The following is a 24,959-nucleotide window of genomic DNA, read 5'->3' on the forward strand; positions in this document are numbered from 1 at the left end:
ATAATGATTCATGTATTGTGTTATTATATTAAAAGTAATAAACCAAAATTGTGCCCCTTATTCCTATTTTTACAAAACCATTCGAATAGTTAATAGTAATCCACAAACTCTTTTAGTTTGCCATAAAACTTGACCCTAATTAACTTTAGCTTTCACATTTTAAGTAGTCCCTTTTACTTAATACATTTTTTTATAAATCTATCAAAAATATTATGAAAGAATAAAGGCTTTTTAAAACTCACCACAAACTTCACAACGAAGGTCAAAGGTTTAAAAACTAGTAATTGTAATTGAAATAAAAAGAAAACCTATTTATAGGCAAATAACTATTTAAATTAAAATTTCTTCATCAAATATAACAATTTGAAAATATAAAAAGGCAAATACATAGCCCAAAAATCAATATAAAACCACCGAGCATTGGCATTTTGGTTTTTATTAACCAGAGATCGTATCTAGCTTTCGATTTCTTAGTTTCGCCTTAGTGTGTTACTTGGCCACGGTCAACACTATTGTGCATTTTGAGTTGAAGTTTTATTAGAGCCAGACTCCGAAAGAAACAACGCAAAGGCAACATCTACTGCCAACAATGAAATGGCGACAATATCAAAGAGAAACACGGGTAAATGTGCTAATGTTGTCGCTGGGCTAACTGGGATTACAACACAGCCGTCAAACTAGCATCAAAATAATTACCGCGAACTGGTTTCCGCGTCTCTCTATTTCGACATCGAACCGTCAAGCACTTTACGTTAGCCTAGCTATGTTTGGCCAGGCCATGTTTTGGCCACTTCAACTAAATGCACTTTTATCCATCTAGAAGCGGGTAAATCTAAATAATAATGGAGAAACTCCGCTTACCAGAAGACTACGAAACTTTCTTGGATGGCAAACCTTCGAGCTTGCCTGCAGACTTGAAACTGTCCGATTTGATTTGGCCATAAACAAAGCTGGCCAAGACCGAGACGAGCCCAAAGAGCGTTGCCAGAGTTGGCAGTGTTATCGATCGCAGCTATCGGCCTAAAGGCGCCAACAATCGAACGATTTTTAAAACAAATTTAAAGACCATCCCGTTTGGTAAAAGGTAATTTTTATTCAACAACAATTAAATGAATGTGGACAGTAGTAAGTACGCTTAGTGATTACATAAATAGTTGTCTTCTCTTCCCATACATTTCCTGGGGGGGTGCCTAGGCAATCGTAATATTCAATAAGTACAGTGGTAATTGTTTTCGTTGCTCATCTCTCTCTTGACTTTCCATATACATATATCTTTATAAACTCCCTTGGTAAAGGGATGTATAAAGTAAACGAGAAGTAAAGGCCGTTGATACAAATGACTTTGGATTAGATTAGGATTGGGCGCGCTTAACTATTAACCATTAACACGATTACGCGAAATACAATTACGAATACGAATACAAAACGGTGTTTAGTACAATTAAAAATTCTGTTCACATTTCGGTTTGGTTTATTACAACAATATCATGTAAATGCCGATGTATATAGGGGTTACGGGGTTTACGGGATGTAAGTACCTGATCTTAAGTACCGACTGACTCTGCATCTGCTTTGCAAAACATAAATATAAGGGTAATGGTATATTACATTAAATTACACGTACAAATAAACTATAATTATCTAGCAATTTCATTTAGTTACACATACAAACACATTTGTTTCCGTTTCATTTCTCAGCCTAATGCTATTTAGATGCATTTTGATGCATAATTGGAGTGACGTGAAGCGATGAACTCAAGTTCTATATGGGTAATATATCATGAATGTCGATTGTGTGTACATTAAACTAGTTGAATGTATGTACCGCATTTTACTGCCCTTTACTGCCTTGTATATATAGCAGTATAGTGCAGTTTAGTATTATTTTTGTAAATATATATATATGTATAGTAAGGGTGTATGCAGGGGTATTATGGTTGTGTGCCGTTTCCAGTAGCAACATTTCAACTAACATTATTTACTTCGCTATTACAAGTACGATTTCTTTATTAGCTATTATTGTTGTTATTGTTTCTGTCGCCGCTCCACAGTTGACATCCCATCTGAGGGTACTCGCGCCACGTCTCAATAGGATAGCGCTGAGGGTGAGCGCGAGCCAACTGTGAAATCTTTGTACACCGAAAACACAGATATCTGCGGGGAAAGAGTAAAAATATGGAATTAAAAATACGCACATATGCGGCGGGGGGGCCTAGCCCATCTCCTCCCGTACCAATTCCCATATTGGCCACTTTAATTGCGGACTTGCGTCACAGTCAAGAACTGCAGCAGAAGCCCCACCAGCAGCAGCAGCAGCGCGGTGGCCCTGGCACTTGGCCAGCAACTAAATAAAACTTGGCAGCATCTTGTGGGTGTGCGGGATAAAATGGGACACAGCCCAGCATCTGCGACGGCACATGTGCTCCGACGATGCGAATCGTTATGATATCAGTTCAAGAGCAGACGGGCCTTATCACTGCACGTTAATACCCAAAAATAGACCATCTCTGAGATGGGTGTATTTCGCAAAGTCAGCACCATGTGGGCGTGTTTTTAATTGATGAACAATTCTCAGTTCTATTTTGACTTATAGATCCAATTAAAATCAATTTTTGATGTTCTCAAGAGCCAAAAGGCAAGCAAATTTTCATTTTCATTACATTTTGTTTGCTATACTGAGCAAAAATCAGACAGCAGTAAAATTCTTCATGAAATATGACTTTATTCTTTTGACTCACGTCTGAAAATGTGAATATATAACACGAACAATTGATCCTAATAAAAAGCAATTTATTGTGTGAGACAATGTCTAGATTTTGGTGAAATCTTATCTTTTTTCATGAAAACTCAGACGTTTCTCACTGTGTAGACAAGAGAAATGCTTTTATGCTTTTAATAGACCAAAATAATTACTTTTCTGTATTTTTCCTAAACTGCCAAGAATAATTCTTCTTTTTCAACAAATTGCGGGTGTCGATCGTGATATTATGCCAAGGGTATCTAAGCCACATTCCTTTCCTGCGGCCTCTTCCGGCCTCTCACTTATTTGCTGGTATGTGACTCACCTTGTCTTTTAATTGCTGGCACAGTTTCTGGCCATTCATTAGGAGCAGCAGCACATCGTTCAGCCACTGAACGGAGGCTTCCGCCTGGCGGGAATCGAAGCGCATGGTGCCTTGGTTATTTAGCAGCTGGTAAACGGCTATGATCAGCTTGTGGCTCTGCAGATAGAAGCTCACGGCCAGATCCTCGGGCAGGTTGGGTACCAGAGACTTCATATTGCGTCCCTTGATCAACTCATCGATGGGCTTCTTTTTGGGCACTAGCAAGCTATTCCTGCCACGCTGCAGGGCATCCAGTATGTTGCCTATCACATGCAGCACTTCATCGGAGGTTCTACAGAGAGCGGCATAAATAACCTCGAATCTGGGTGTGAAAACAAACTAATGACTCACTTGAAGTGATAAGAGTCGTCGACGTCGTCTATGTGGTTGATGGCGGTCTGCAGATGATTGGCGGCATCCTGGACCTGTTGCAGCTTCCAGGGTGATTCCCCTGTGATGGAGGTACGTTGCGTTTGGCTGGGAGCCTTGCACAGCTTAAAGCTAATGTCCTGTGAATAATAAGGATAAATAGGTAATTAGTTATGGATTTAATATATGGGCTCTAGCTTATAGACTTAAAAACTGAGTAAGGAAACCTATTTGTAATCGATTGATGATAGATTGAATTTTGTTAGACTGCCTAGCTTGTGATTAGGTGTCTATTAGGGCTATGACCACGTCAGTAGACTTGTAATAGAATAAAATGAATCTATTTTTCGTCGCTATGGGTATAAATTGGTTAAAATACTTTGTAACTTGTTAAGTTACCTAATTAACTATAATTTAAGTAGCTACCATTCATCATGCATTTCTCTAAGACAAAAAACATCTAGGCACTTTCCTCATAAGTAAGTAAACAAAATTCTCGCTAAATATTTAACTAATTTTTCTTTGTTATTAGAGAATAGATTTGATGTACAGTCTACCATAATTATGCTACTTTAAATTTAAATTTATCAGCCTAAAGATCTCTATTAAATAACTTCTTCATTTGAACATTAAATTGTCAATTGTCAAACCGAAGAGTAATTCCCAAGCTCTTTGGGGGGATATAGAAGAAATTGCATTCTGTGTAAAGAACATCGATGTGTCACTGTTTCTTATTCCCTTGCATTAATTAATTAGTCAGATAGCAGTTTAAATCAAATGTTAACTTTTAAAGCCGCGTGATCCAATTGCAAACTGCAAAGGTATACAAACTTCTGCTTGTTTTCTAGACACTTAGGCGTATTTAAAGTATAATGAATTGACAAACATTTGGTCTCTTTGTACAGGGAAAACATCCTAAAAGGAGTTAAGGGGCACCTCTAGAAGTACTATTTCCTGTGTTTAACTTACAGCCTGTGTGATGGCATCGCCCGTCAGGGTGAGCACGGCCTTCAGCTGATCGGGCGAAACGGCCAGTATGAACTTCTCAGTCTTCTTTCCCTCATTCTCATACAGCGGCACCGGAAATCGATGGGCGCACTCCTGCCGGAATATGGCACAATGACAAATTAAAGATTTATAGGTAGATGTAGGTCATGAACTCACCACCAGAATGGTTCGCAGTTGCTTCAGTATCGCATGCACCTCCTGCCGCAACACCCATTCGAATTCAATTTGCTGGGAATGCGGGAATGGGGTATGTAATGTGTGTATATGTTTGTGTTTTGCATATTTCCGCGGTGTGTAGTATAGTTCGGGCCCAGAGATTATATATGTGCGTAGGTTTTTCGCGATAGCGCCGCCAAACAAAGCACGTTCCGTGTACAAATCAATAACGGCACAGTGGGCGGCGACGGCGGCAGCGACGTTGGAGCGGGAGCAGGGTGCGGAAAATGATGAAAACAGGAAAAACAGAACACAAACCGAAAAAATTGATAATCAATTAGCAAAGTTAGTTAATCGCATTTTTGGCAACGGTGAGCGTTGTTTTGTTTTTGCAACCAGCGCTGGCCGTTGTCATGGTTTTTGGGCCTTCGCTTTTTTCTTCTTTTTCGTTAATTGAACTCACCAAATTGAGGGCCTCTTCCCGCTCCGTGTCCGCGAGCATTTTCATCGCGCTTTTTTTCCGCGCTGGTAGGAATCGCCGCTTGTGTTCCGCAGCAGAAGCAACGCCAGCAATTTGTGAGCTAAATGTGAGCGCTATAATTTTTGTTTTTATTTCAGTTGTTGTTGTTTAATTACAGGCGCAGTGTTGGGCAGCGTGCGAAAGGTGGTTCTGCAGTGTTAGCTGACATTAAGGAGATTCCCTAAGCGACTACATTACTGATAATATCGAAGGTACTTAGCCGATATTATTAGCTGGAAAGCGAACAACCCAAAACAAAGTCTGTGACTGAATTGCTAGTTGTTTTCGTTTAAATGGTCAAAGTGTAACTTATCATTGAGTAAAACTGATGTGTTAAAGCAATTCTTCAATTCTGTCAACCCTTGATAAAAGCTAAAAGGTATAGAACTTCTGCATTTGAATTCAAAAAACACTACAGCTGTTATGTTAACGAATGCAAGCTGCCTGCTACAGAGCGCCAAATTCAAATTTCAAACTAATAAAAATTAAATCAAGTTACTTACGCTTTCGTGTGGGCGGGGGCGTGGTGAGCACCGCGGTTTCCGGCACCGTGTTGAGGACATGCTGGGGATAACCATAACCACTCCCACTGCGCTGCCGATGGAGCGGCTGGAAGGACCAGTTGTTGGTGGAACTTTCGAAATATGAAAGTACATAGAAAAATAGAAAACACCTGGAGTTACACTCAAATGGAATCTTTTGCGATTTGTTTGTGTTTGCGTTATCATGTTTGCGACTGATTTCGGCTTGATTTGATTCAAAGTCAAGTGCTAATTTGCTGGGTTTGCCATTGTTGTGACTCACGTCACAAGCGCTGGCGACTGACGTCTGGTTTCTGCTGCTGAGCTGCAGAATTTTCTGTATTTCCCCCCCTGCGAGAAAACCCCTCTCAGAGTAGCGCGCGTGTTGGTGGCAATGGCTTTTGTTTTCAATCAGGGCTAAAATTACAAAAAAAGGCCACGAAAAGCGGCCCCAAAAAAGCGCTTATCAAGCGAACTTGGCCGACAGCTCTAACACACACACACACACTCGAAGGCACACACACTTTTAACCAGTTACACACGCACAAATTTACAACGGCATGCCGTTTATCAGGTCCAATTTTATTTTATAATTTATTTGATAAGCCAATGTCAAGAAAAATGAAAAGGCCCAGGCCAGCCAGCGCCAGCTAAAGAGAAGAGTATCGGGCGCTATATGAATTTACGATACCCTCATAAATTTTATAGGCATGGCCAAAAGCGTTGCCGTTTGCCGTTGCCTTTGCCGCGCTGCTGCCTTTTGCTTTTTTTTAACACGTTCGCATTCTCGGTTCTTGGCCAAAACAAACAACATTTGTTACTGTTATTATATAAATAAAGGCCTTAGCTACCGCTTTCTATCCGTTACCTCTGCGGCATGTCGGAATATATATAATATATATATATTTCTCTTTACAATTCTCTATGAACTTCTTTATCAATCGCGACGCGAATCACGAGACACTGTCGAAAAACTGTCGCGGAAAACTCGCGATCGCCGGGGGATAGGTTCCGTTCAGTTGGGTTCGGTTTACGGCGTAAGGTGATTAGGCCCGTAGGGAACCCGTATATGGGGTAATAGGCGTAGTAGCAGCGGCACGACGTTCCACGCTCGACGCCCAGCACTCAACTCGCACAAAACGCTGGTGGGCAATGGCAATAGCTTACCGACGGAGCTAACGTGGTTAAGACGAAGCTTTTTGGCCGCAGCTTTCTTCAGCGTGGGTCTGTCTCTCTTTTGGCCGATCGAAGCTACAAGAAGTTGATTTCTGTAGCTGGCATAATATTTGTTCTTTTCATAACGGAAATTCGGAATGGAGACTCTTCAAAGGTGGCAAAGCAATAGTTATAAATTATTAACATACAAATTAATTCCATTGGGTATATTCATTTATATTTTAATTGAACTTCCAAATGGCATAATACTATTGATTTCAAAGTAAATCTTTTAAAAGTTTAAGGAAAAGGGTATTACCTTTGGTAATAACCAAAAGGAATCATATATTTGAAATAATAAAAATATTTCATAAATTAAATAAAACTGAATTTAAGCTCGCAGTTAAACATATGTACATATTAAACAAAATAGGAACTAAGAAATGCTTTTAATTTATCAACAAAGAAAAGTAAACCTTACTTCAAATAAGGCCCCAATTATTAGGTACGAGATAAAAATGATATAACTTTTCTCATAACAAAACTGAAGAAATGTCTGAAAATGTCTTTTCAAAAAGACAAAAAGTAAATGAAAACAAATCCTAAAGAAATCGTTCCAAGATCTTAAATCTAAGAAACACCCCATAAATAATTTAAATATCAATCAAGTATTTCAACAATTTATTTAAAGAGACTATAAATCCTTCAAAAGCAAAGAAGGTAAACTAACATTAGGAAGCCGAAGTTTTTATACCCTGTCGATGTGATGTCGAATAGTAAATCGATTATTACTAAGCTGAATTTACAACAACATTTAATGTATATATATTTATGACATAATACCTCATAAAAGGTAAATAAAATAAATACAACTTTTATTAGAGGACATGCCTAGGTTGACTTTGCTGTTAAATCCTTCACAGCTTACATTATAATAAATTGAAATATAAAAAACAAAAATCAAAGACCAAAATAACAATAGAGAAATAATGACAAAGAAAATCCGTTTATATTCGCTTTCAAGAAATCATGCTATTGCCCCCATATTATTGTATTTATTCTCGAAATTCATTTAAAACCGAAATAAGTGAAAAATTTAATGCAACACGAAAATGGCAGAAAGTGTCAATTTGTCAAAAGAAAAACAAAAAAACGAAGGAAAACCAGAGAAAAAAAACTTGTGACTAATTGCCTCTGCTCATTTATTTATAATTTTGTTTTTGTTTTGGTTTTGACCCAGCAGCTTATATGTGTCAAATCGTTAATTTTTGTTAATCCCAAATGACTAGGCATTTTCAAAGGAAATTATTATTATATATTAAAAAAATCTTTTCAAATAGTTTTGTTCTTTCTGAATAAAGTTGATGCATTCCTGTTTACGCTCATAATCAAAATGAAATTTATGATATAGACGTGTTTACTGGGCGCTAAAAGCTAAACCCAAAACAAACTGAAAATGGAAAATATTTCAAAATGTTTTCTTTTCCTTTTTGTTTTTTTTTTTTTTTTTTGTTGTTATGGTATAACATTTATTTTTTCGCATACACAGTATTCCGTTGCTCTTTTAGTATAAAAAGTAGTACAAAAAGTTCTATTTCTACTTGTGTTTGGCATTGTCAAACTGAAGTACGTGGATTTGTTTGCTCCCGTGGGGAAAATGCAAATAAAAAGTGAAACAAGTGTGCAAATATGGGTAGCAAACAAACGTGTATGGTGTGTGTGAGAGTGTGTGTGTGTCCGTAGTCCAACAGGTGTGCGAGTGGTGTGCTTGTGTGTTGTGGAAGAAGGTGGTGGATTGTGGGTGGCAGACGCAGTGCGTTTATTTACTCGCCGGTCATCATCTCCATGAATTCTGTAAATTAAACAAAACGACAGACATTAAACCGATGCCAGAAGTCTAAAGCAACCGCTATATGCATATTTATAAATAAATATTCCATAAACACGAAGCAAGGGAAATGTTTGTATATGGAAAATGTACGATGCCCGTTGCCCGATGCCTGATGCGTGGAAAACGAATCGAAAAGTCTATGTCGCAGACTAAAAATAGCCATCGATATGCTCCATGAGAGCGGCTGATCAAGTTGTCATAATCGAGCGATTTCGGTATCCCAAGATCACCAGATTTATGATCATTATACGCATGGCGTGGGCGGGCATAGCAAGCCACTATAGAATGAATGAAAATAAAATACTATATCGACTATAAAGACTCACCATCGAAATCCACTGTACCGGAACCATCAGAATCGATCTCCTCGATCATGATGTCCAGCTCCTGCTCGGTCAGCTGGTCGTCCAGCTCCTTGAGGATCTCCTTGAGGCAGGTGGTGGGAATGAAGCCGTTGCCCTGCTTGTCATACAGACGGAAGGCCTCGCGCAGCTCCTTCTGCATGGCCTCGGCATCCTCCTCCACGATGAACTTGGCAGCCAGCTGCACGAATTCACCGAACTCCAGGCGACCGGACTCTGGAAAGATATTCAAAATTTATATAATTAGCTATGGCAAAATATTACGGACTAATGATCGGAGCTGAGGCTGAGATGATCATAAATCACTGACAGCTAGAAAGTTAAATACAATCATCAATGGATAGTGAATCATGCTTATTTTAGTGTAATAATAATCATTATAAATAGTGACTAGGCTGCATTAGTCTTTAACTTTTTAGAGAATCTTGTTTTATTAACTAAATTTAATTATGTCTGATTATAAGGGAATATATCTTTAAAGTTCAATTATTTAAAAGACATATTAAAGGATGCTTAAGCCTTTTGAAAAGATATCTTTTAACAAACCCTGAGAAAATTGATTAAAATTTAACAACTACTTCCATTTTAGAATTCTATCTTTAAATTTTTAAAGTAATATAAATATAAAATTTAATATTTTAATGCTTAGTTAAACAATTTAATATTTCTATTTGTCATTTGATATACTCTGACTATACTCTGGCATTCCAGTTCTTTCTAGTGAGAGCTTTATAAGTAAAATAATTTATTTGCCCAACCATAATTCAAAATGTTGATCTATTTTTATATATTTTTGAAGACACATCTATGCATAATTAATTATAATAACGATTATATTTTCCTCTGCTAACAAAAATTTAATTATTTATAAGAAATACTCGAAATACTTGAAATCATTATTTTAATTGGCTTTTCCTTTCCACCAAAAATTAAATTGTAAAATATTCGAATATTGAACAGGGTCTATTTTTATGCGAAAAATTCGATCATTTAAAATAATTTGAATGACTCAATCTCCACGGTAAATATATATATATAAAGGGATCTATCTATAGGCTAAACTCATACTTACTATCCTCATCGACCTCCTCGATCAGTTCCTCCAGGATCTTCTTGTCGAAGGGCTGACCTGCAATTAAAATTAATATTAGTTCCATGCCAGTTTCCAGGACTCAAGGCAGGACTCACCCATCAGGCGCAGGATATCGGCCACCATCTCGGTGGGGATACTGCCGGTCTTCTGGTGATCGAAGCTGTTGAAGGCCTTCTGCAGAACGGCAATCTGCTCGGGTGTAAGATCTTCATCCTTTAGCGAAAATAACAAAAAATAAATCCTTTTAGTAATCCTTGCGGAAATGGAAAGACCGAACGTTGAGTGCTTACGACGCTGCTCATGTTGCTGCTGGTTTGGTTTTAGGTCTGACTGATCACTGATATCTCTCGAACCGATCGCCACGGAATATTCGTGCCAACTACGAGGCTGCGCGGATGCGTTTTCCAAAATATAGACCAAAATCGCTGAACTTGCCACGCACACAAAACAAAAAACAACACAGAGTAGAATCGGAAATACGAACGGAGATCGCACGGAGTGTTTGTGTGTATTTGTAGCGCTTTTCCACGTCGCTGCCTGAATTTTATTGTTTTTTAGAAAAAACTGTAAATGTGCTATCGGAAAAAGCGAAAATAAAACGACGACGAGGAACACGGATCCCGCCGCACTCACAGCCGGAGACTGAATACGAGCCGTATAGTGGTTTTCCATGGCCAGCGAGATGTGTTGAGATGGGTGGGATGGGACGGGATGGAAGCTGCATATGTGCCTGCCCAGCTATAATGCGATGCGTTGCGCATATAAACAATATATATTATATATACGCTCCGATTTATATATATATATATCTGCCAGCAGATGCATCACAACGAGACGCGACTTGGAGAATTCGCCAATGGTGCGAGGCGTGAATGCGTGCAGTGATTGCTATAAAGTCCAGGGTATGGCAGGTGGGAGGATCCTACTTTCGGGTGGGATGGCACTGCATTGTTTTTAAATTCTTATGACATATATTACTGCTTAAAAATTATACAGAGTGCATGCTGATTTTTGGCACAAGAAAAAAATTAAATAAATGCAAAGCAAAAACCAACTGCATGAAATTAAATGTATTTTCACATTTTTTTCCTTGGCATGGCCTTTTGGCGTGAATATCTTAAACTGTTTACCAATTTTTAAAATATAATATATATGTATATAGGGTATATCTTGACAACTGACATAAATTGGCCAGAATTCGATCTTAAAATTCTTGAAAATTTTAAGTGCTGACCTCTTTCAGTTCCTTAATTAATAACTATATTTATGTGTATATGAAAATTCATGCAGGAGTAACTGAATAAGTTATTATTGACATAAATAGATTATTTAGTTTAAGAAAATAATCACAATAACTTATACTATAGTCTATAATTTAAGAAGCATATCATTGAAAATAATATATTGTTAGCTTTCTTCTTAAATTAAAATTTTAATGTACAACTAAAGTTTCCAAGATATGCTGCCATTGAGTATTATTTATTATTGGCTCAATATTATTTAGATTATATAATTAAAATGAGTTTTTAACTTATTGAAGTTAAGTTTTTTTTTCAATTAACTTTTAATGGATTTAGTTTGAATTTCTGTTCTTAGCGCCATCTAGCGGAAATCATAAAAGTCATGTTTCGCGGTCATGTTGCAGGCGTAAACAAACAGTGTGACCAGTAACATTTTACTTATTATTTCCTAAAATGCCATACTGCTTGGGATAACCAGATCAACAAAGCATGGTTCGCATAAAAAACAGGTAAACACAGAAAAACATGAATTAAACTGATAATAATAACAATAAATTCTATCAATTAGATATATTGCGGTGCAGATAGTGCCCTACACACCCACAAAAGTGTTGTGGTTCAACGACAACACACTGACAAAGTGCCTGCTCAAAAACATTGAGAAGTACTATGGAGTCTATGGACTGGGAAAGATCGAGCAGGGATTCCGGGTGAAATACATCAATGAGCGGACCAAAATAGCCATTATAAGGTGCATGCACGGTGGTCAACGCTTTGTGTCCAGTATATTGCCTCTTATCACACTGGTAAAAAAAACACACCTTAATCCTAAATAGTTTCACTAAATTCCTTCATCTTTCTCAGATTGGAGATGTCCGGGCGAAGTTTAGGACTCTCTACATTGGTGCCACCATTATACAGTGCAACAAGTTCATCATCAAGCATCAGAAGAAATTCCTAGACCGCGAGATGGGCCAGTTGACGTCCGCCAAGGAGCGGCAGGATCTCTTCAAGCGGGTGATGGAGTTTGACATGGACAGATAACATCAAGCCCAAATGGAGGCTACAAAAGATCTGCATAGCGTATAATTAAGTAAATATAGTACATAGCTTTCTTGTAGAAAACCTTTGTCCAAATTTGACTAAAAGGTAGAAGTTATTTTTGGTATTCAAACTAAACTTCGATGAGGAATTTGCGACTCGGAGTCCGTGCGATCCTGGAATTGGCGAACTGTTTTAATCTTTGCCGTATGTCGGCAAACGTCAATTTGTTCTTCTTGCTATAAACATTAAGATAGATGCCCAGGACCACTATCAGGCCAGACCACAGATATCTAAAGAAGAGAAAGGAAGTTAGGAAGTTAATATGGATTATGTGGGCAATACTTACTGCACAGTGAAGGGTTTGCTGAAGAGGATGAAGGAGAAGGCGATTGTCACAGCCTTGCGAGCGGTGGTCACTGTGGCCGCTATGGGAGCGCCACTGCTCCGCACCAGAGCGAGCACGAACTGGATGCCCAGATAACCGGAGAGGCTAAACAGAAAGCCGTAGCCAAAGGTTTCCAGTGGGTGCTCCAGGCAGAAGGCAAAACCGCTGAAGAAGTTCCCGGTAACCAGCATGATCACAAAAAGGTAAACGAAACCCAAGCCGTAAGAGTAGAAGACCACCTCACTGCTAGGCGCCTTAAACTCCCGCATGGCTTTCTCCTGGACATTTCCGATGGCGGCGTCGCAGAGCAGGGCACCCGAGATCATGGCCACGCCCAGCAGATTGAAGTTCGGTGTCATCTGAGAGTCGGCGAGCGTGAACCAGGCCAATCCGATGCACATGCAGGTGGCTGCCGCAAAATCCAATACTCCATAGCGCTTGCCCTGGATAAGGATGCTGCCCACCAGCACAGGAATGAGCTTGCAGCACTTGAAGATCACCTGCGTGGGGTAGTTCAAGTATCCCAAACTAGAATTGGACAGACCCATGGTGCCCAGTGTCAGAGCCGCCAGTACCAGGTACGTCTTCATGGGAATGCAACGTGGTTCCGGCTCTATGTTCCAGAAGGATCCTCCGCTTACCCGGTAGCCCTCGAGTCGGCGCTCCACCAGTCCAAAGCCAATGTAATAGCCGAACTGGACGAGGGTGAGGAACCAGCCATAGGGCTTGAATCCCTCCACCGTAAAGATTAGCTCTTGCAGGTAGCCGTATAGGATGTACAGGATGAAGACCCCGGCACAGCTCAGCAGGAACTGCGTAGTGCGGTTGTAGAAGGTGAGGTCGAAGCACAAGATGCGCAGCTCCGGCGGTGACTCCGCCGACGAGGACTTCCTTTGCGGCAGCGGGGAAGCTCCCGCCGTCGCCTGGCTGCTGCCGGCTGCTCCGTTGATGCTGATAACGCTGCTTCCGGCATTTTCAGCCATTCTGCTGCCCATCGTATGCGTTGAATGTATTAGTAGTTGGTTATCACAAAGTTATATGACGGCGGTGACCGCGGAAGTTAATGCCACGGCGTAATGCGAGGGATGATCTGCGAGCAAGATTGACTTGTCATGCCGCTGGCGGGGTGCCACATCAATTACCCGTTGGCATAGAGTTTGTGCTAAATCGAGCAACTGGTTGGCTATAATTATTTATGTTTCTTTCATTTGTTTACCTCAAAAAAACTAAAATTAGCGATAGTGTGCCCGCCGGCTTTTTCGTTTATAATGCTAAAAGTTCTCCAAGGCATATGGGCACACTAGAAACATCGAGTATATTTCAGTATTTGCGCTCTGGTCACATACCAATAGAAGAAGAAAAAGAATAGAGGAATAAAAAGTGCCGCTGAAAAAGTGTTAAAAGTAATGTTTTAAGTGAAATTACAAAGTGAAAATTTGTAGAAACAGCAGCGCCATGGACGTACAGCCGCCGCGAGGTAAGTGGTGGCCTGGAAAAGCGCAATTAACTAACTTTTTCGGCGGGCGAATTGCACTGCGCCCCCAGAACACGCACACACACACGCAAACGTTGATATGCTGCTCACATTTTATGCAAAATTTCCCCCTTTTTTTGCAGATGCCAGTTTACGCAATATTATCGACAAGCTGGCAGAGTTCGTGGCCCGGAACGGTCCGGAATTCGAGGCCATAACAAAGCAGAAGCAGCAGAACAACCCCAAGTTCGAGTTCCTGTACGGCGGCGAGTTTGCCAGCTACTATCAATTCCGGGTGGCAGCGGAGCAGACGCGTGAGTACCTAAGACCAGGCTGAATGAATCTATTGATTAGCCATTAATATTCTCTCTCTCACTCTCTGATTGCAGTGCTCAAGCAGCAGGGCATACCTCAACAAATGCCGCAAGGCGCCCAAGGCGGCGGCCACTACATGCAACACCCTCCGCCCATGCAGCAATCCCAGCCTCCTGGTCATTATCCGCTACCTAACCACCAGCAGCAGCAACAGCACCCGCAAGAGAGCGCACAAGACAATATGCAGCAGCAGCAACAGCAATCCCAGCACATGTGGCCACCCAATGCAGGCCAAGGCGGGCCGCCAAATAACCAGCAGCAGCAGCAAGCTAATGGCAATGCTATGGTCATGAACCTAACCTCCCAATTGGACGCCATCAAGCTGCAACAGAAGACGCTGCGGGAACAAATTAAGCAATCCGAAGCGAATCTCTCCGCACAACACACGGTAATTTGACACAGATAATCATCATCGGTCTACTCTACATATTCTAGCAAGCATTTTTCTGAGGGATTAGAGAGCAGCTCGAGTGTTTGAAGGAAAGCCCCCTGTATGTCTTCATTTTTTCTGACTTTAAGAACTCCAAACTTGTCCACTAGTGACCGGCTTTTAATATACCTCAGTTAAACCTCAATTAAAACCCACTGCAGCCGAATACCGTTAATTTTCTCGATTTGAGTAATATTACATTAAGAAATGTTTTAACAATACTTAGAATTCAAGAAACTAACCCTGAATGGTGTTTCTCTCGATTTGACTATTTTTAACTATCCTCTTGATCGACCCACCCTAATAATGTCCCAAAAATGATATAACGAGAGGTACTGACTCCACTTTGAATGATTTTATTACTTAATCTAGAGAGATCTCTTTCTCCAAAGAGATCGCTTTGAAATGTCAAGCGAGTATTTTCTTCATAGGAACTTCAGATATCATATTTGGTATTTATAGATTATTTTACCATATATAAATTGGGTGTAGCACTCCTATTTCTATAAATCTCATTATACCCCCTATCATTTTATGGAATAAAACTTCGATTACTTGCCAAAATATGACTTTGGCTTGATTTCTACACTAACCTCTCACTCCACTTGCCCCTGCTTTGGCCTCTTTCGATCTCCTCCGTCCCCTTGATCTCTGAATGTGGATAAGAAGATACTTTAAAGTGTACTTTCAGCATTACCAATCTACCAACTATTATTGCTATTATTTTAACTCTTGAATTAACCATTTACAATGCTACATTAAACTTTTGCTTTATTGTATTTTTTGAAACATAAACAAAAAAAATTACCAAATCAAAAACCACTCTTCATACCAACTGACAAAAAAACTGTATAAAAAAATCAAAAAAACAAATCTTAAATCAAATTTGTTTGAATACGAAACCGCGAAACGCTTATGCGCATATGAATATGAAACGAAAAAACCTTTGTGTGCCCAATGACCAAACTGATCCGAACCGAACCGATCTGCACCACACCAACGCATCTGAAACTAAATCGCACAACCGATACCCACCGAATCCAAACGATACCAACCTCTAGGCGCTGATGAACCAGAAGTCGAAACAGATCGAGGAGGCGATCGCCGGGGCGCAGACGACGCAGCTGGAGCAGCTGGCCGGGGAGCAGGGCATCGTGCTGAGGGACTTTGATGGCGTCTTGCAACCGATCATAGAGTCCTGCACCAAGGACAGCATCTCTGCAGGTAAATATATATGTCCGAGTCGGGCGATTCCATCCGGACTCAGTATTATTGCTTATTTGTAGTTCATACAATAGTTGTAATCGTTATCTCAAGTCATAAATGAGAAAACTCCTTTTTGCCAAGCACACAAACAAAACACACACATACATTAAATATATATTCATACAAACTTTTGATTAATATTTATATACATTTATCTAATAATATAATTGCCAGTGACAATGACAATATGAGTAACCCGTTTGATATTGCAATTTTAGGCAAGAACTGGATTTTACAGCATTCAACCGACAGCGCAAAAATCAATGTCGTTTTACAATATCTTTTAAAGAAGTATGCCTCTCAGTTTTATAATTAATGATACTCCACATATATTAATTAAATTGTGTTTCTTTTTTTCAACGAGTGAAATACTAACCAAAAGCAATACAAAAACGAAATATCGAAAAGCAAGAGCGTGAGATGATCGATTCCCCAGAAAGGCTCGAGATTGATTCGTTGATTCGTTTTCAAAAGATGTTATATATATGATCCATGAAATAGTTCCCACAGATCCGGGATCTAGAGCATAGATAGGGAAAAACACACTCAGACACACCCAAACACACACACACATCATTTTCCTACTTAATAAGCTTAAATCTACACAAAACACACAGTGAAATTCATCAGCAAAAAACAAAGAAAAAAAGATCAAAACAAGAAAAGAAGAAAGAACTAACAAAATATCATTCTGGCACAACAATTACCTTTGGCAGAATATTGTTGTGCATACCAGAAACTAGAGAAAAATATGTTTTTTCGTTTGTTAATTTATTTTTAGGGCTTTGGTCAATGGTTCAACGTTTCAGCAAAAATTGCATCTTATATATTTAGTTAATGATATACTCCACCACTGGTAAGTTCGCCCAGTCAATTGCCAATAGTTTAGTTAATAGTATTTAGAAAGTCAGACCACTAACCCACAGAGCCCCAGGCAGCGTCCTGGCTTTGTGGGTTAGTTTTTGAGCAGACCGAAACCCCGACAGACGACCCAAGACTTTAGATTAGCAGACGGGCTTGCCAGCAGTGTCCTAAGTGCAACGATGTATTTACAGCATGCGCAAGAACATCAATGACTTGAAGAACAACCTCGAGAATGTCGTCATTCCGATGTTCTGCAGCGCCGATTTGAGTATGTATTATCACCTTGTCCCTGGCATTATCTTTGGTTATTTATCATTTTCAAACCACCCAACAGTTGCCAGCAATGATCAGCGCCAGAAGCTAGCCAAACTGTTGTCGCTGTGGGAGTCCAAAGCTAAGTTCTTTGATGCCTGCGTCATCTCGAAGCTACAGTCGCCGGACTCATCGATGCAGGAGTACAAAACCAATCTGCAGAACACACATCCCGACATAACCGCCAAATTCACACAGAACACCAAGGCCACCCTAGACAAGTGAGTTAAGAAAGTCTTTTTAAAGTTCCACAATTCATAATATGTCTCCTCCCTTGCAGCTACCAAAAACAGCATCAAATATTTATCCAACACGCCAGCCAGCAGATTGCCCAGCTAGAGCAGCAGCGCCAGCAGCTGGAGCAGCAGCTTATGGTGGCCCAAAAGTCCCAGCAACATATGCTGCAACACCAAGGAGGACCAGCTGTGGGGAAGAACATACCCTCATTAATGTCCCACCGGGTGAATATGCCTGGGAACCGAGAGCATATGGTCAACCCCTCGGGGCCGCACGATCCCCAACAGCATCCTCAGGCGGCGGGGAACAATGTATACCCGGGAGCCAACTTCCATCAGCAGCAGCAGCAGCAACACCCGGGCAACCCCTTTGCGGATCCTAGGGGTCCGAACTTTTTCATTCCGGACATGTCAAAGCCACCGCCAGGCTTTGCCGGGCCCATGCTTCATCATGGCCAAGGGCCACCTATGCAACAGCAGCAGCAACAGGGCCCATATCCACAAATGCAGCAGGGCCAGGGAGGAACCAACAACGAGCCACCTGTTGATCTGGGCGTGCTGAATGCCGCCATTCAGGCTGTGATGCAGCTGCAGCAACGCCAGCCCGACGACCCGCAGCAGGCAGGGCCAGGTCCTCACCAAATGCAGCAGCAGCAACAACCGCCGCCCATGGCTGCCTATCCTCAGACCTTGCGATCTGGTGGCCAGCCGGGTGAACCAGTGGATCTTGATGTGCTTAATGCTGCCATTCGAGCGGTGATAACGACTAAACCCGAGGACGGGCATTCAGACCAACAGCAACACTCATCAGAAGATGGCCAGCAAGCAGAAGGAGACTCTGCGGAGCCTCCTGTCGTTATCGGAGAGCCACAAATACCCACAGCGCCTTACTATGACCTGCCAGCGGGTCTAATGGTGCCCCTAATCCGGCTGGAAGACTACAATTACAAACCTCTGGACCCAGCGGACATACGACTGCCAGCTCCAGCGCCACAAAGCGAGCGGTTGACCAATGCATTGAATGCTTTCTATGCCGCTCCCTCGCACGATCGTCCCAGGGATAAGTGAGTGATTTCGCTACAAACACATCTCAGGAAGATGCTAATAAAGTTCCTTTTTGTCTTACAGTGAGGGTTGGGAGAAGCTTGGTCTCTATGAGTACTACAAGGTTAAAAATGCGGCGCGGAAGCAAAAGGAGGAGGAAATCAAGGATGGCATACGGGAAAAGTCCCGCTCCCCCAGTCCCATTGTGCTAGAGAAGCCCAAGCCCAAGAAGGGCAATAAGCGGGTTTATCGGTGAGTTGTGGCAGTTGAAGTTCAATATTTTCCGTCAGCATTTTACGATTTTGTTTTTCAATTAAGGTCCAAGAGTCGCAGTCGCTCTCGATCCCACACACCGCCGCCACGTGACAGATCACGTTCCCGGTCCCGCTCTCGATCCCGTTCTCGATCCATGGAACGCGCCCTGACGCCGCCACCGATGCAACGCAACAGGTCCGGCGGCGGTGGCGGAGGAGGAGGAGGTGGTAGCAATCGCAAGGGTCGCAACCGATCGCCTCGTCACGAACGGGAGAACAATAACACCAACAACAATCGGGAGAATCGTTCAGATCGCAGCAACGTTGGCAACTCGGGCAATAATGCCAACAATGGCAACAATGCCCTTAGACGAGTGGAGCGCGACAGATCACCAACTCCGCCGAGTTTCCTGTGAGTATAGAGATGAAGAAGAAAAACCATCAAGTTCTAAATTCTATTTTTCTTTTTTTTCATATTTCAGGGGCAGTAACTTTGCCAAGCCTCAGGAATTCATCGAGGAGTCAAACAAGGGCCACCAAATGCTTATGAAAATGGGTTGGGCGGGCACTGGCACGGGACTGGGCTCAAAGAACCAAGGCATAGATACGCCAATTTCCGGTGGCGAGGTGCGGGACCGTCGAGAAATGTACAAGGTAAGAGTCCTCGGGGAAAAATAACCCCAGAAAGCAATCCCTAACATGTGAATCCATCAATGCAGGGCGTGGGCGCCAACATGCACGATCCCTTCGAGAGCTTCCGCAAGAACAAGGGCGCGGCATTCGCACATCGCATGCGTACCCGGGACGACAAGAGTTAAGGATCTGAGGCAGATTAGCAACTCCCACATTTTATTTTTTGTTTTGTTTCCACAGCAAAAAAGCAAAATACATTTTTATAAAAGCAACATATTGATTTTATTATAAACTTTTAGGCTGTAACATTAAAGCTCGTCTGCGCCGCCTTGGCGTTGACCTTCTCCAGGACCTGGATGAGACCCTTGCCGGGACCGCATTCAAAGGTGCGCGGGAAGTCGACGCCCTGTTTGCGCTCGTACATCTCGTGGAGTGTTTGCTCCCACTTGACGGGTCTTAGGATTTGCTTCGGCAGCTGCGTCAAAATGTGCTTGGCGTTGCGATACGGCTTTCCATCAACATTTGAGTAAACTTTGATCACGGGATCCTGCAGGTGCACCAATTTTAGAGCCTTGGTAAACGGCTCCACGGCACTCTGCATGAGGGGAGTGTGAAAGGCGCCGCTAACCGCCAATCTTTTCATCCGCCTGATCTTTAAGGCTTTGGCGTTCTGTTCAAGAAACTCGAGGGCCTCCACATTGCCAGCCACCACCTTGCAGTGCGGATACATGTAGTTAGCGATGCCGCAGTAGGGCGACTCTACGCCCTTGTCCACACACCACTGTTGTGCTCGGGCACAGCCCTCGCCCAGGTTGGTGTCCGGTCCGTACAGCGTCATGGCCATGGCACCGGCTGCTCGGTCGCATGCCGCCTGCATTGCGGTGGCCCGCACCTGCACCAGACGCAGCGCCTTGTCAAATGGTATGGCATCGGCGTACACCAGGGCTGTGATCTCCCCTAAACTAAAGCCAGCGGCAGCCACACACGTCTCAATGGCCTTGGGCCGCTCCTCGCGCAGCTGCTCCAACGCCGCCAGGGAGGACACCATCACGGCCAGCTGGGCATGCTCTGTGCGATTCAATTTCTCACGTGGTCCCTCTAGGCAGATCTTTAGCAAGTCGAACTTCAGTACCTCATTGGCCAGCTCAAAGATGCGGCGTGCGCCGGGAAAGCGGAGCAAGTCCTTGGCCATGCCCACATACTGGGTGCCCTGGCCGGGGAAGAGCATTACGCTCGTCTCCTTGGGATCGATGGCGGGCCGGCTTTTGCGGTCCAGCGGCTCCGCCAGCTCGCTGATTAATTGCTGCCGCTTCTCTGGGGTTGTATCCAGCGGACTAGCCTCAGTAGAGGCCTTGGCGGCATCGCTACTCCATCGGGACCAGCTTAAATTGCCGTAAATGCGTTGTTTTCGTAATAGACGGGAAATTAACATTTTTATTCTCTTACTTTTGTTGTTGTTTTTACCTCAGTGTGACCGCAGCTTCACAGTCAATCTAATGAAACAGCTGATGTTGCTTCTTGACCGCGTAGGTGGAGCTTTCATCCTCAATGCAGTGGCTCTATCTGTTGGTAGTTTTAGAAGACCCGGTCAGTGATCGTTAAAAATTTAATTCTTAATTACCAAATTAAAGTCTTAAAATCACAGCTTAGAAGGATCTTATAGCTGGATAATTGTCATTAAATGTAAGCTCTTCCGTCTTGCTTTGACCTTATATATAATATATTTCATAATTTGTAATTTTACCACCCCATTAGAATTACATGGAAATTCTGTAAAAAAAACTCAATAAGCTTTAAATTAAAAATAGTACTTAAATTTGTCTATGCTTTTGGTTTGTTTGGTACAATCATTAAAATTCTATTTTCTTACTTTACCAGCCAAGCTGACAACTCTGAAAACGTTTAATATTGTTGTCGTCTAATCTTGATTTATGTTGCCAAGCTGTATTAATTTACTCATTTTGCATTCATGACGAAATTGTCTTTATATTACTCAGAAACAAGAGTGACTATGACCCAGCTGTATTTGTTATTAGCCTCCAGGTTTTGGCCCCATACAACGAAAAGTGTATTGAACTGTCTTTTACATAGAAACTCCTCGAATATTAGAAGGCAGTCATACCGAAAGTTTTTGAAAAGACTTTAGACAGATTCTATGAAATATTTTCACTTTTAATCGATTCGATTAAGATTATGATTAAGCACCCTATTGGATATTTAAAATTTAATAAAACGTTAGCCTAATCGACCGTTAAGAAAGAGCTTTTTAAGGTCAACGTGGCAAATACAACTTGAACAAAATTAGTTTTTACGTATTACATATTTACGAATTATTTTTACATATTAAATAAATAACCTATTAAATCCAAACCATTGAGCATTTAATTAAATTTGAAGTGTACATTAGAATTAGCCGAAAGTTCTTTATAAATATTTAACGAGCGGATTAAAACTTTCCTTATTAAATTACAGTCTTGTTATGGAATTATGTGTTAAATTTTAATTTTTTTAAATTATATATTTACATTCAAGATAAAACCCCTTTTAGATGACTACAAAAACGAAAGAGCATTAAATAGCCATGACCATGTGCCATCGGACCCCCCAAAAAAAGAGTTTCTAATTTGAAATGCGATCGCTGCGAGGCAATCGCAGAGTTTTTTGAACTCGGGGCGCAACGGAAGACCCTTTGGCATACCAAAAGGAGCCACAAGAAGGGGAGATGTGAACAAGGATGAGGATGAGGATGAGCATGAGGATGAGCATGAGGATGGCAAAGGTGAACGACAAAGCTGCCGGCAAAGTCAGACACCGGAGATGATGACGTGACGCACCACTTTCGCCCTCAGTTCAAGGAACAGGCGATGGGATGGGCATCAAAACAAAAACACTAGCTCACACGCTCTGCAAGCGAACGGTCCTGTCCTCCTGATGTCCGTCTCCTGTCCTGTCCACACACAGAGATCTTCTCGGAAGACGAAGAAGCGACATTCCCTGTTCTTGTCTTCTGTTGCCAAGGCAAGGATCCATGCCCATGCCCATGCCCTCGTCTAGACTGCACGAATATCAGATCAACGTTGGCCCCGGCGATTCTATTAGAAACCAGTTTGTGGTTTATGCTTTTCGTCGCTGGACTTATGTTATGTTGTTTTTTTTGGCAATCAGAGCGACGTGAATTCGATGCCCAGGTAGGGTCAGGTAAGCCATTCTCCCTCCCTCCACACGGAGATCGTTGACATGGCGCAAGTGGCGCGATTCTTAAATCAGGTTGTGAAATTGTATTTATGAATGAGAGTCGTCGAGTGGCCCGTGAAGCCAGCCATCAGCAGTAATTAAGTGCCGCATATTTCCGCGGGCAAATTGTTCGCCAACATTCCACTTGGTTCCCAGAACGTGACCGTGCCCCGATCCGTGGTGTACCGTTAGATTGCGACGACGACGACGGATGGCACGGGAATGCGCAAATTCCAAAGGATTCGCGCGACGTGCAAAAACGGGGCATGCCAAATGCAACTGCGTCGCAGCATTGCGCATACGCCCCGGCGGCCCAGCGAACGTTTCCGCATACGGGAATGCAGCAGCGACAACGAAAACGAAAATAAAAACGAAACCAAAACGAAGCCCATAAAAAACTCGGCCGAAAGTGTGCATTGACCGAGAGAGCGGCTAAAAATACTGAAAAGGCGTGATCTGAAAGGAGCTTCCAAAATAAGAACCCACGATGATGACGCCCGATCTCTTACGATACAGAACAACCGTTAAGTGCTCAATGTCAGTGAAACGTCAAGAGATGCTGTCACACCAAGCCAGAGCGAGAGGGCAAGTGTAATGGAGAGAGACAGCCAAATGACCCGAAAGAGACACAACCCTGAGACGAGAGTGAAAGTGGCTCTCGTCGCCTTCACTTTCGCTCTCTTTTCTAGAACCTTTCGTATAAGGGGAAAAACCTGTAATTGGAGTACTCTCTCGTTGATAATGCTTGGAAAGCTATAGTTCTGTAAAATTAACCTGAACGAGGTACGTCTTTCTGGGGCAGTTATTAAGTAAATAAATTAAAATCTTAAAATATATATTTTAATATCTAAAAATAAGGTATTTATTTATCTATAAAAAGATTTAGAATGAAGAATTTCATGGATTATTTGATATATATTTTACTAAGTGTTGTGAATACATTTTAAATATATTTTGCAAGATATAAAACTTCTTTATATTAGTTTAAATTGTAACTGTTTTATTTTTTACTGTTTTAAATAAATTCTACTACTTCAGTTAACATGCATTATGGTGGAGATTATTTCATAACAAATTAAATTGTAGGCATTTAGACAAGTAGGTGTTTATGCTTTCTATCTCTCCATTTCGTTTTTTTCCCCTCAAAAAACCTGTAATTTTATAATAATAATTTGAATTTTGGTTTTATCTAGACTAAACTCGTAAGGTCTACTTTAAACCGCATTCAGTGAAATGAAAAAGATATTACCAGAATTAACTGCTTATAATTTAAGTTCATTTGATTGAATTATTAATTAATATAGACAAAAATCATTAATTACTTTCTAAAATCTCAACAAATACTTAATATTTCATACTTGAAATACTTGAGTATTTCAGTTCGAATTTTAATCTTAGAAAAAAATAAGCATATCACAGTACAATGTCTTAATTTTGTTTATTATTTATGGCATACATTTTTGAATCAAACTTTGTCCCATTCTGGTCTTATTATACCAATAAGCCTCATGATTGTATTAATTATTGTTTTATGAATTTATGGCAATGCTATGGCTTCTAATAAAATAATTATACCAACTTACCAAGCGGTGACATGTGAACAAGTGATACTTTCACTACGTCGTCCAGAGCTGGTGGTGGTGACCGCCAAATCCGTTCAATTACTACCTTATTACACGTCCAAGGTGCCTGATAACACTGTAAACAGTTTTGTGACAGGTCTTTAATCAAAAACAGCTAGGCCACCATCATGGCATGTTGCTGGGAGGTGACTCAGCTCGCTGAAACCATAATGATTATGTTGAAATCGATGACGAAGATTTGAAGGTGGCGCCGACACGCCACTGGACCAACTATAAAAGCCAACTCCTGACGTCCATTGATAAAAAAAAAACAAAATGGTTATAGGTATATATATATTAATGTGTGAAATGCCCTGAAGAAGGTGCGCCGCCCTTGCCGCTTACGCAAAACTCCTGGCTGCATTC

General features: G+C 41.4%; 6 protein-coding genes across 14 annotated transcripts; 2 read left to right on the top strand and 4 right to left on the bottom strand.

The window, feature by feature from the left end:
• Nucleotides 1-1,073: 1,073 nt before the first annotated feature.
• On the bottom strand, nt 1,074-6,832 carry rogdi (rogdi atypical leucine zipper). Of its 4 annotated transcripts, none has more exons than XM_020960188.2 (8): nt 6,547-6,832; nt 5,661-5,791; nt 5,101-5,231; nt 4,638-4,709; nt 4,443-4,574; nt 3,456-3,613; nt 3,066-3,396; nt 1,074-2,154 (listed from the first exon to the last, which is right to left on the bottom strand). In XM_020960188.2, the coding sequence occupies exons 1-8, from the start codon at nt 6,555-6,557 to the stop codon at nt 2,086-2,088; spliced, it is 1,035 nt and encodes a 344-aa protein (XP_020815847.1). In that variant the 5' UTR covers nt 6,558-6,832; the 3' UTR covers nt 1,074-2,085. The 4 variants fall into 4 exon arrangements, with proteins under 4 accessions (XP_020815847.1, XP_086689585.1, XP_086689587.1 ...); XM_086833459.1 differs by having other exon boundaries at nt 5,661-5,830; nt 6,547-6,802; XM_086833461.1 differs by lacking the exon at nt 6,547-6,832 and having other exon boundaries at nt 5,101-5,218; nt 5,661-5,766.
• A 1,477-nt stretch (nt 6,833-8,309) lies between these two features.
• TpnC73F (Troponin C at 73F) lies at nt 8,310-10,560 on the bottom strand. Its single transcript, XM_020960292.2, has 5 exons — nt 10,470-10,560; nt 10,275-10,392; nt 10,159-10,215; nt 9,051-9,302; nt 8,310-8,685 (listed from the first exon to the last, which is right to left on the bottom strand). Exons 1-5 carry the CDS (start codon nt 10,479-10,481, stop codon nt 8,657-8,659), a joined length of 468 nt encoding a protein of 155 aa, XP_020815951.1. The 5' UTR covers nt 10,482-10,560; the 3' UTR covers nt 8,310-8,656.
• Nucleotides 10,561-11,865: 1,305 nt separating this feature from the next.
• Pop5 (POP5 ribonuclease P/MRP subunit) lies at nt 11,866-12,545 on the top strand. The gene is made up of 3 exons (XM_020960300.2): nt 11,866-11,929; nt 11,989-12,226; nt 12,285-12,545. The coding sequence occupies exons 1-3, from the start codon at nt 11,910-11,912 to the stop codon at nt 12,462-12,464; spliced, it is 438 nt and encodes a 145-aa protein (XP_020815959.2). The 5' UTR covers nt 11,866-11,909; the 3' UTR covers nt 12,465-12,545.
• On the bottom strand, nt 12,168-14,114 carry Papst2 (adenosine 3'-phospho 5'-phosphosulfate transporter 2). The gene is made up of 3 exons (XM_020960299.2): nt 12,811-14,114; nt 12,547-12,754; nt 12,168-12,483 (listed from the first exon to the last, which is right to left on the bottom strand). Exons 1-2 carry the CDS (start codon nt 13,842-13,844, stop codon nt 12,595-12,597), a joined length of 1,194 nt encoding a protein of 397 aa, XP_020815958.1. The 5' UTR covers nt 13,845-14,114; the 3' UTR covers nt 12,168-12,483; nt 12,547-12,594.
• On the top strand, nt 13,977-20,009 carry scaf6 (SR-related CTD associated factor 6). 4 transcript variants are annotated; one of them, XM_020960783.2, is made up of 13 exons: nt 13,977-14,326; nt 14,467-14,637; nt 14,713-15,086; nt 16,190-16,352; nt 16,613-16,685; nt 17,176-17,250; nt 17,450-17,526; nt 17,593-17,791; nt 17,851-18,870; nt 18,935-19,102; nt 19,169-19,516; nt 19,587-19,758; nt 19,824-20,009. In XM_020960783.2, exons 1-13 carry the CDS (start codon nt 14,305-14,307, stop codon nt 19,920-19,922), a joined length of 2,961 nt encoding a protein of 986 aa, XP_020816442.2. In that variant the 5' UTR covers nt 13,977-14,304; the 3' UTR covers nt 19,923-20,009. The 4 variants fall into 4 exon arrangements, 3 of the variants coding, with proteins under 3 accessions (XP_020816442.2, XP_086689589.1, XP_086689588.1); XM_086833462.1 differs by lacking the exon at nt 16,613-16,685 and having other exon boundaries at nt 14,165-14,326; XR_015271848.1 differs by lacking the exons at nt 16,613-16,685; nt 18,935-19,102; nt 19,169-19,516; nt 19,587-19,758; nt 19,824-20,009 and having other exon boundaries at nt 14,138-14,326; nt 17,851-17,965.
• On the bottom strand, nt 19,995-24,684 carry beg (malonyl-CoA-acyl carrier protein transacylase beg). 3 transcript variants are annotated; one of them, XM_086833466.1, is made up of 3 exons: nt 24,555-24,684; nt 21,202-21,300; nt 19,995-21,119 (listed from the first exon to the last, which is right to left on the bottom strand). In XM_086833466.1, the coding sequence occupies exon 3, from the start codon at nt 20,963-20,965 to the stop codon at nt 20,033-20,035; it is 933 nt and encodes a 310-aa protein (XP_086689592.1). In that variant the 5' UTR covers nt 20,966-21,119; nt 21,202-21,300; nt 24,555-24,684; the 3' UTR covers nt 19,995-20,032. The 3 variants fall into 3 exon arrangements, with proteins under 3 accessions (XP_086689592.1, XP_086689593.1, XP_086689591.1); XM_086833467.1 differs by lacking the exon at nt 24,555-24,684 and having other exon boundaries at nt 21,184-21,304; XM_086833465.1 differs by lacking the exon at nt 24,555-24,684 and having other exon boundaries at nt 19,995-21,238.
• Between the last annotated feature and the right edge of the window lie 275 nt (nt 24,685-24,959).

Source organism: Drosophila serrata, unplaced genomic scaffold (genome assembly GCF_035046125.1).
Source record: "Drosophila serrata isolate PLE 108 unplaced genomic scaffold, ASM3504612v1 contig_272, whole genome shotgun sequence".
Classification (NCBI taxonomy): domain Eukaryota; kingdom Metazoa; phylum Arthropoda; class Insecta; order Diptera; family Drosophilidae; genus Drosophila; species Drosophila serrata.

Coding starts and splice junctions, on each gene's coding strand:
- rogdi (XM_086833459.1), bottom strand. Junction 4,710..5,100: donor GGGAAGAGGCCCTCAATTTG/GTGAGTTCAATT, acceptor CCGCATTCCCAG/CAAATTGAATTCGAATGGGT. Junction 3,397..3,455: donor GACGACTCTTATCACTTCAA/GTGAGTCATTAG, acceptor CGCTCTCTGTAG/AACCTCCGATGAAGTGCTGC.
- TpnC73F (XM_020960292.2), bottom strand. Junction 10,216..10,274: donor CGATATCCTGCGCCTGATGG/GTGAGTCCTGCC, acceptor TTTTAATTGCAG/GTCAGCCCTTCGACAAGAAG. Junction 9,303..10,158: donor CGAGGAGGTCGATGAGGATA/GTAAGTATGAGT, acceptor ATATCTTTCCAG/AGTCCGGTCGCCTGGAGTTC.
- Pop5 (XM_020960300.2), top strand. CDS start 11,910: ATGGTTCGCATAAAAAACAG. Junction 11,930..11,988: donor ATGGTTCGCATAAAAAACAG/GTAAACACAGAA, acceptor TCTATCAATTAG/ATATATTGCGGTGCAGATAG. Junction 12,227..12,284: donor TATTGCCTCTTATCACACTG/GTAAAAAAAACA, acceptor CATCTTTCTCAG/ATTGGAGATGTCCGGGCGAA.
- Papst2 (XM_020960299.2), bottom strand. CDS start 13,844: ATGGGCAGCAGAATGGCTGAAAATGCCGGAAGCAGCGTTATCAGCATC. Junction 12,755..12,810: donor AGCAAACCCTTCACTGTGCA/GTAAGTATTGCC, acceptor TCTCTTCTTTAG/ATATCTGTGGTCTGGCCTGA.
- scaf6 (XM_020960783.2), top strand. CDS start 14,305: ATGGACGTACAGCCGCCGCGAG. Junction 17,251..17,449: donor AATGATATACTCCACCACTG/GTAAGTTCGCCC, acceptor ATGTATTTACAG/CATGCGCAAGAACATCAATG. Junction 19,517..19,586: donor CCAACTCCGCCGAGTTTCCT/GTGAGTATAGAG, acceptor TTCATATTTCAG/GGGCAGTAACTTTGCCAAGC.
- beg (XM_086833465.1), bottom strand. CDS start 21,169: ATGTTAATTTCCCGTCTATTACGAAAACAACGCATTTACGGCAATTTA.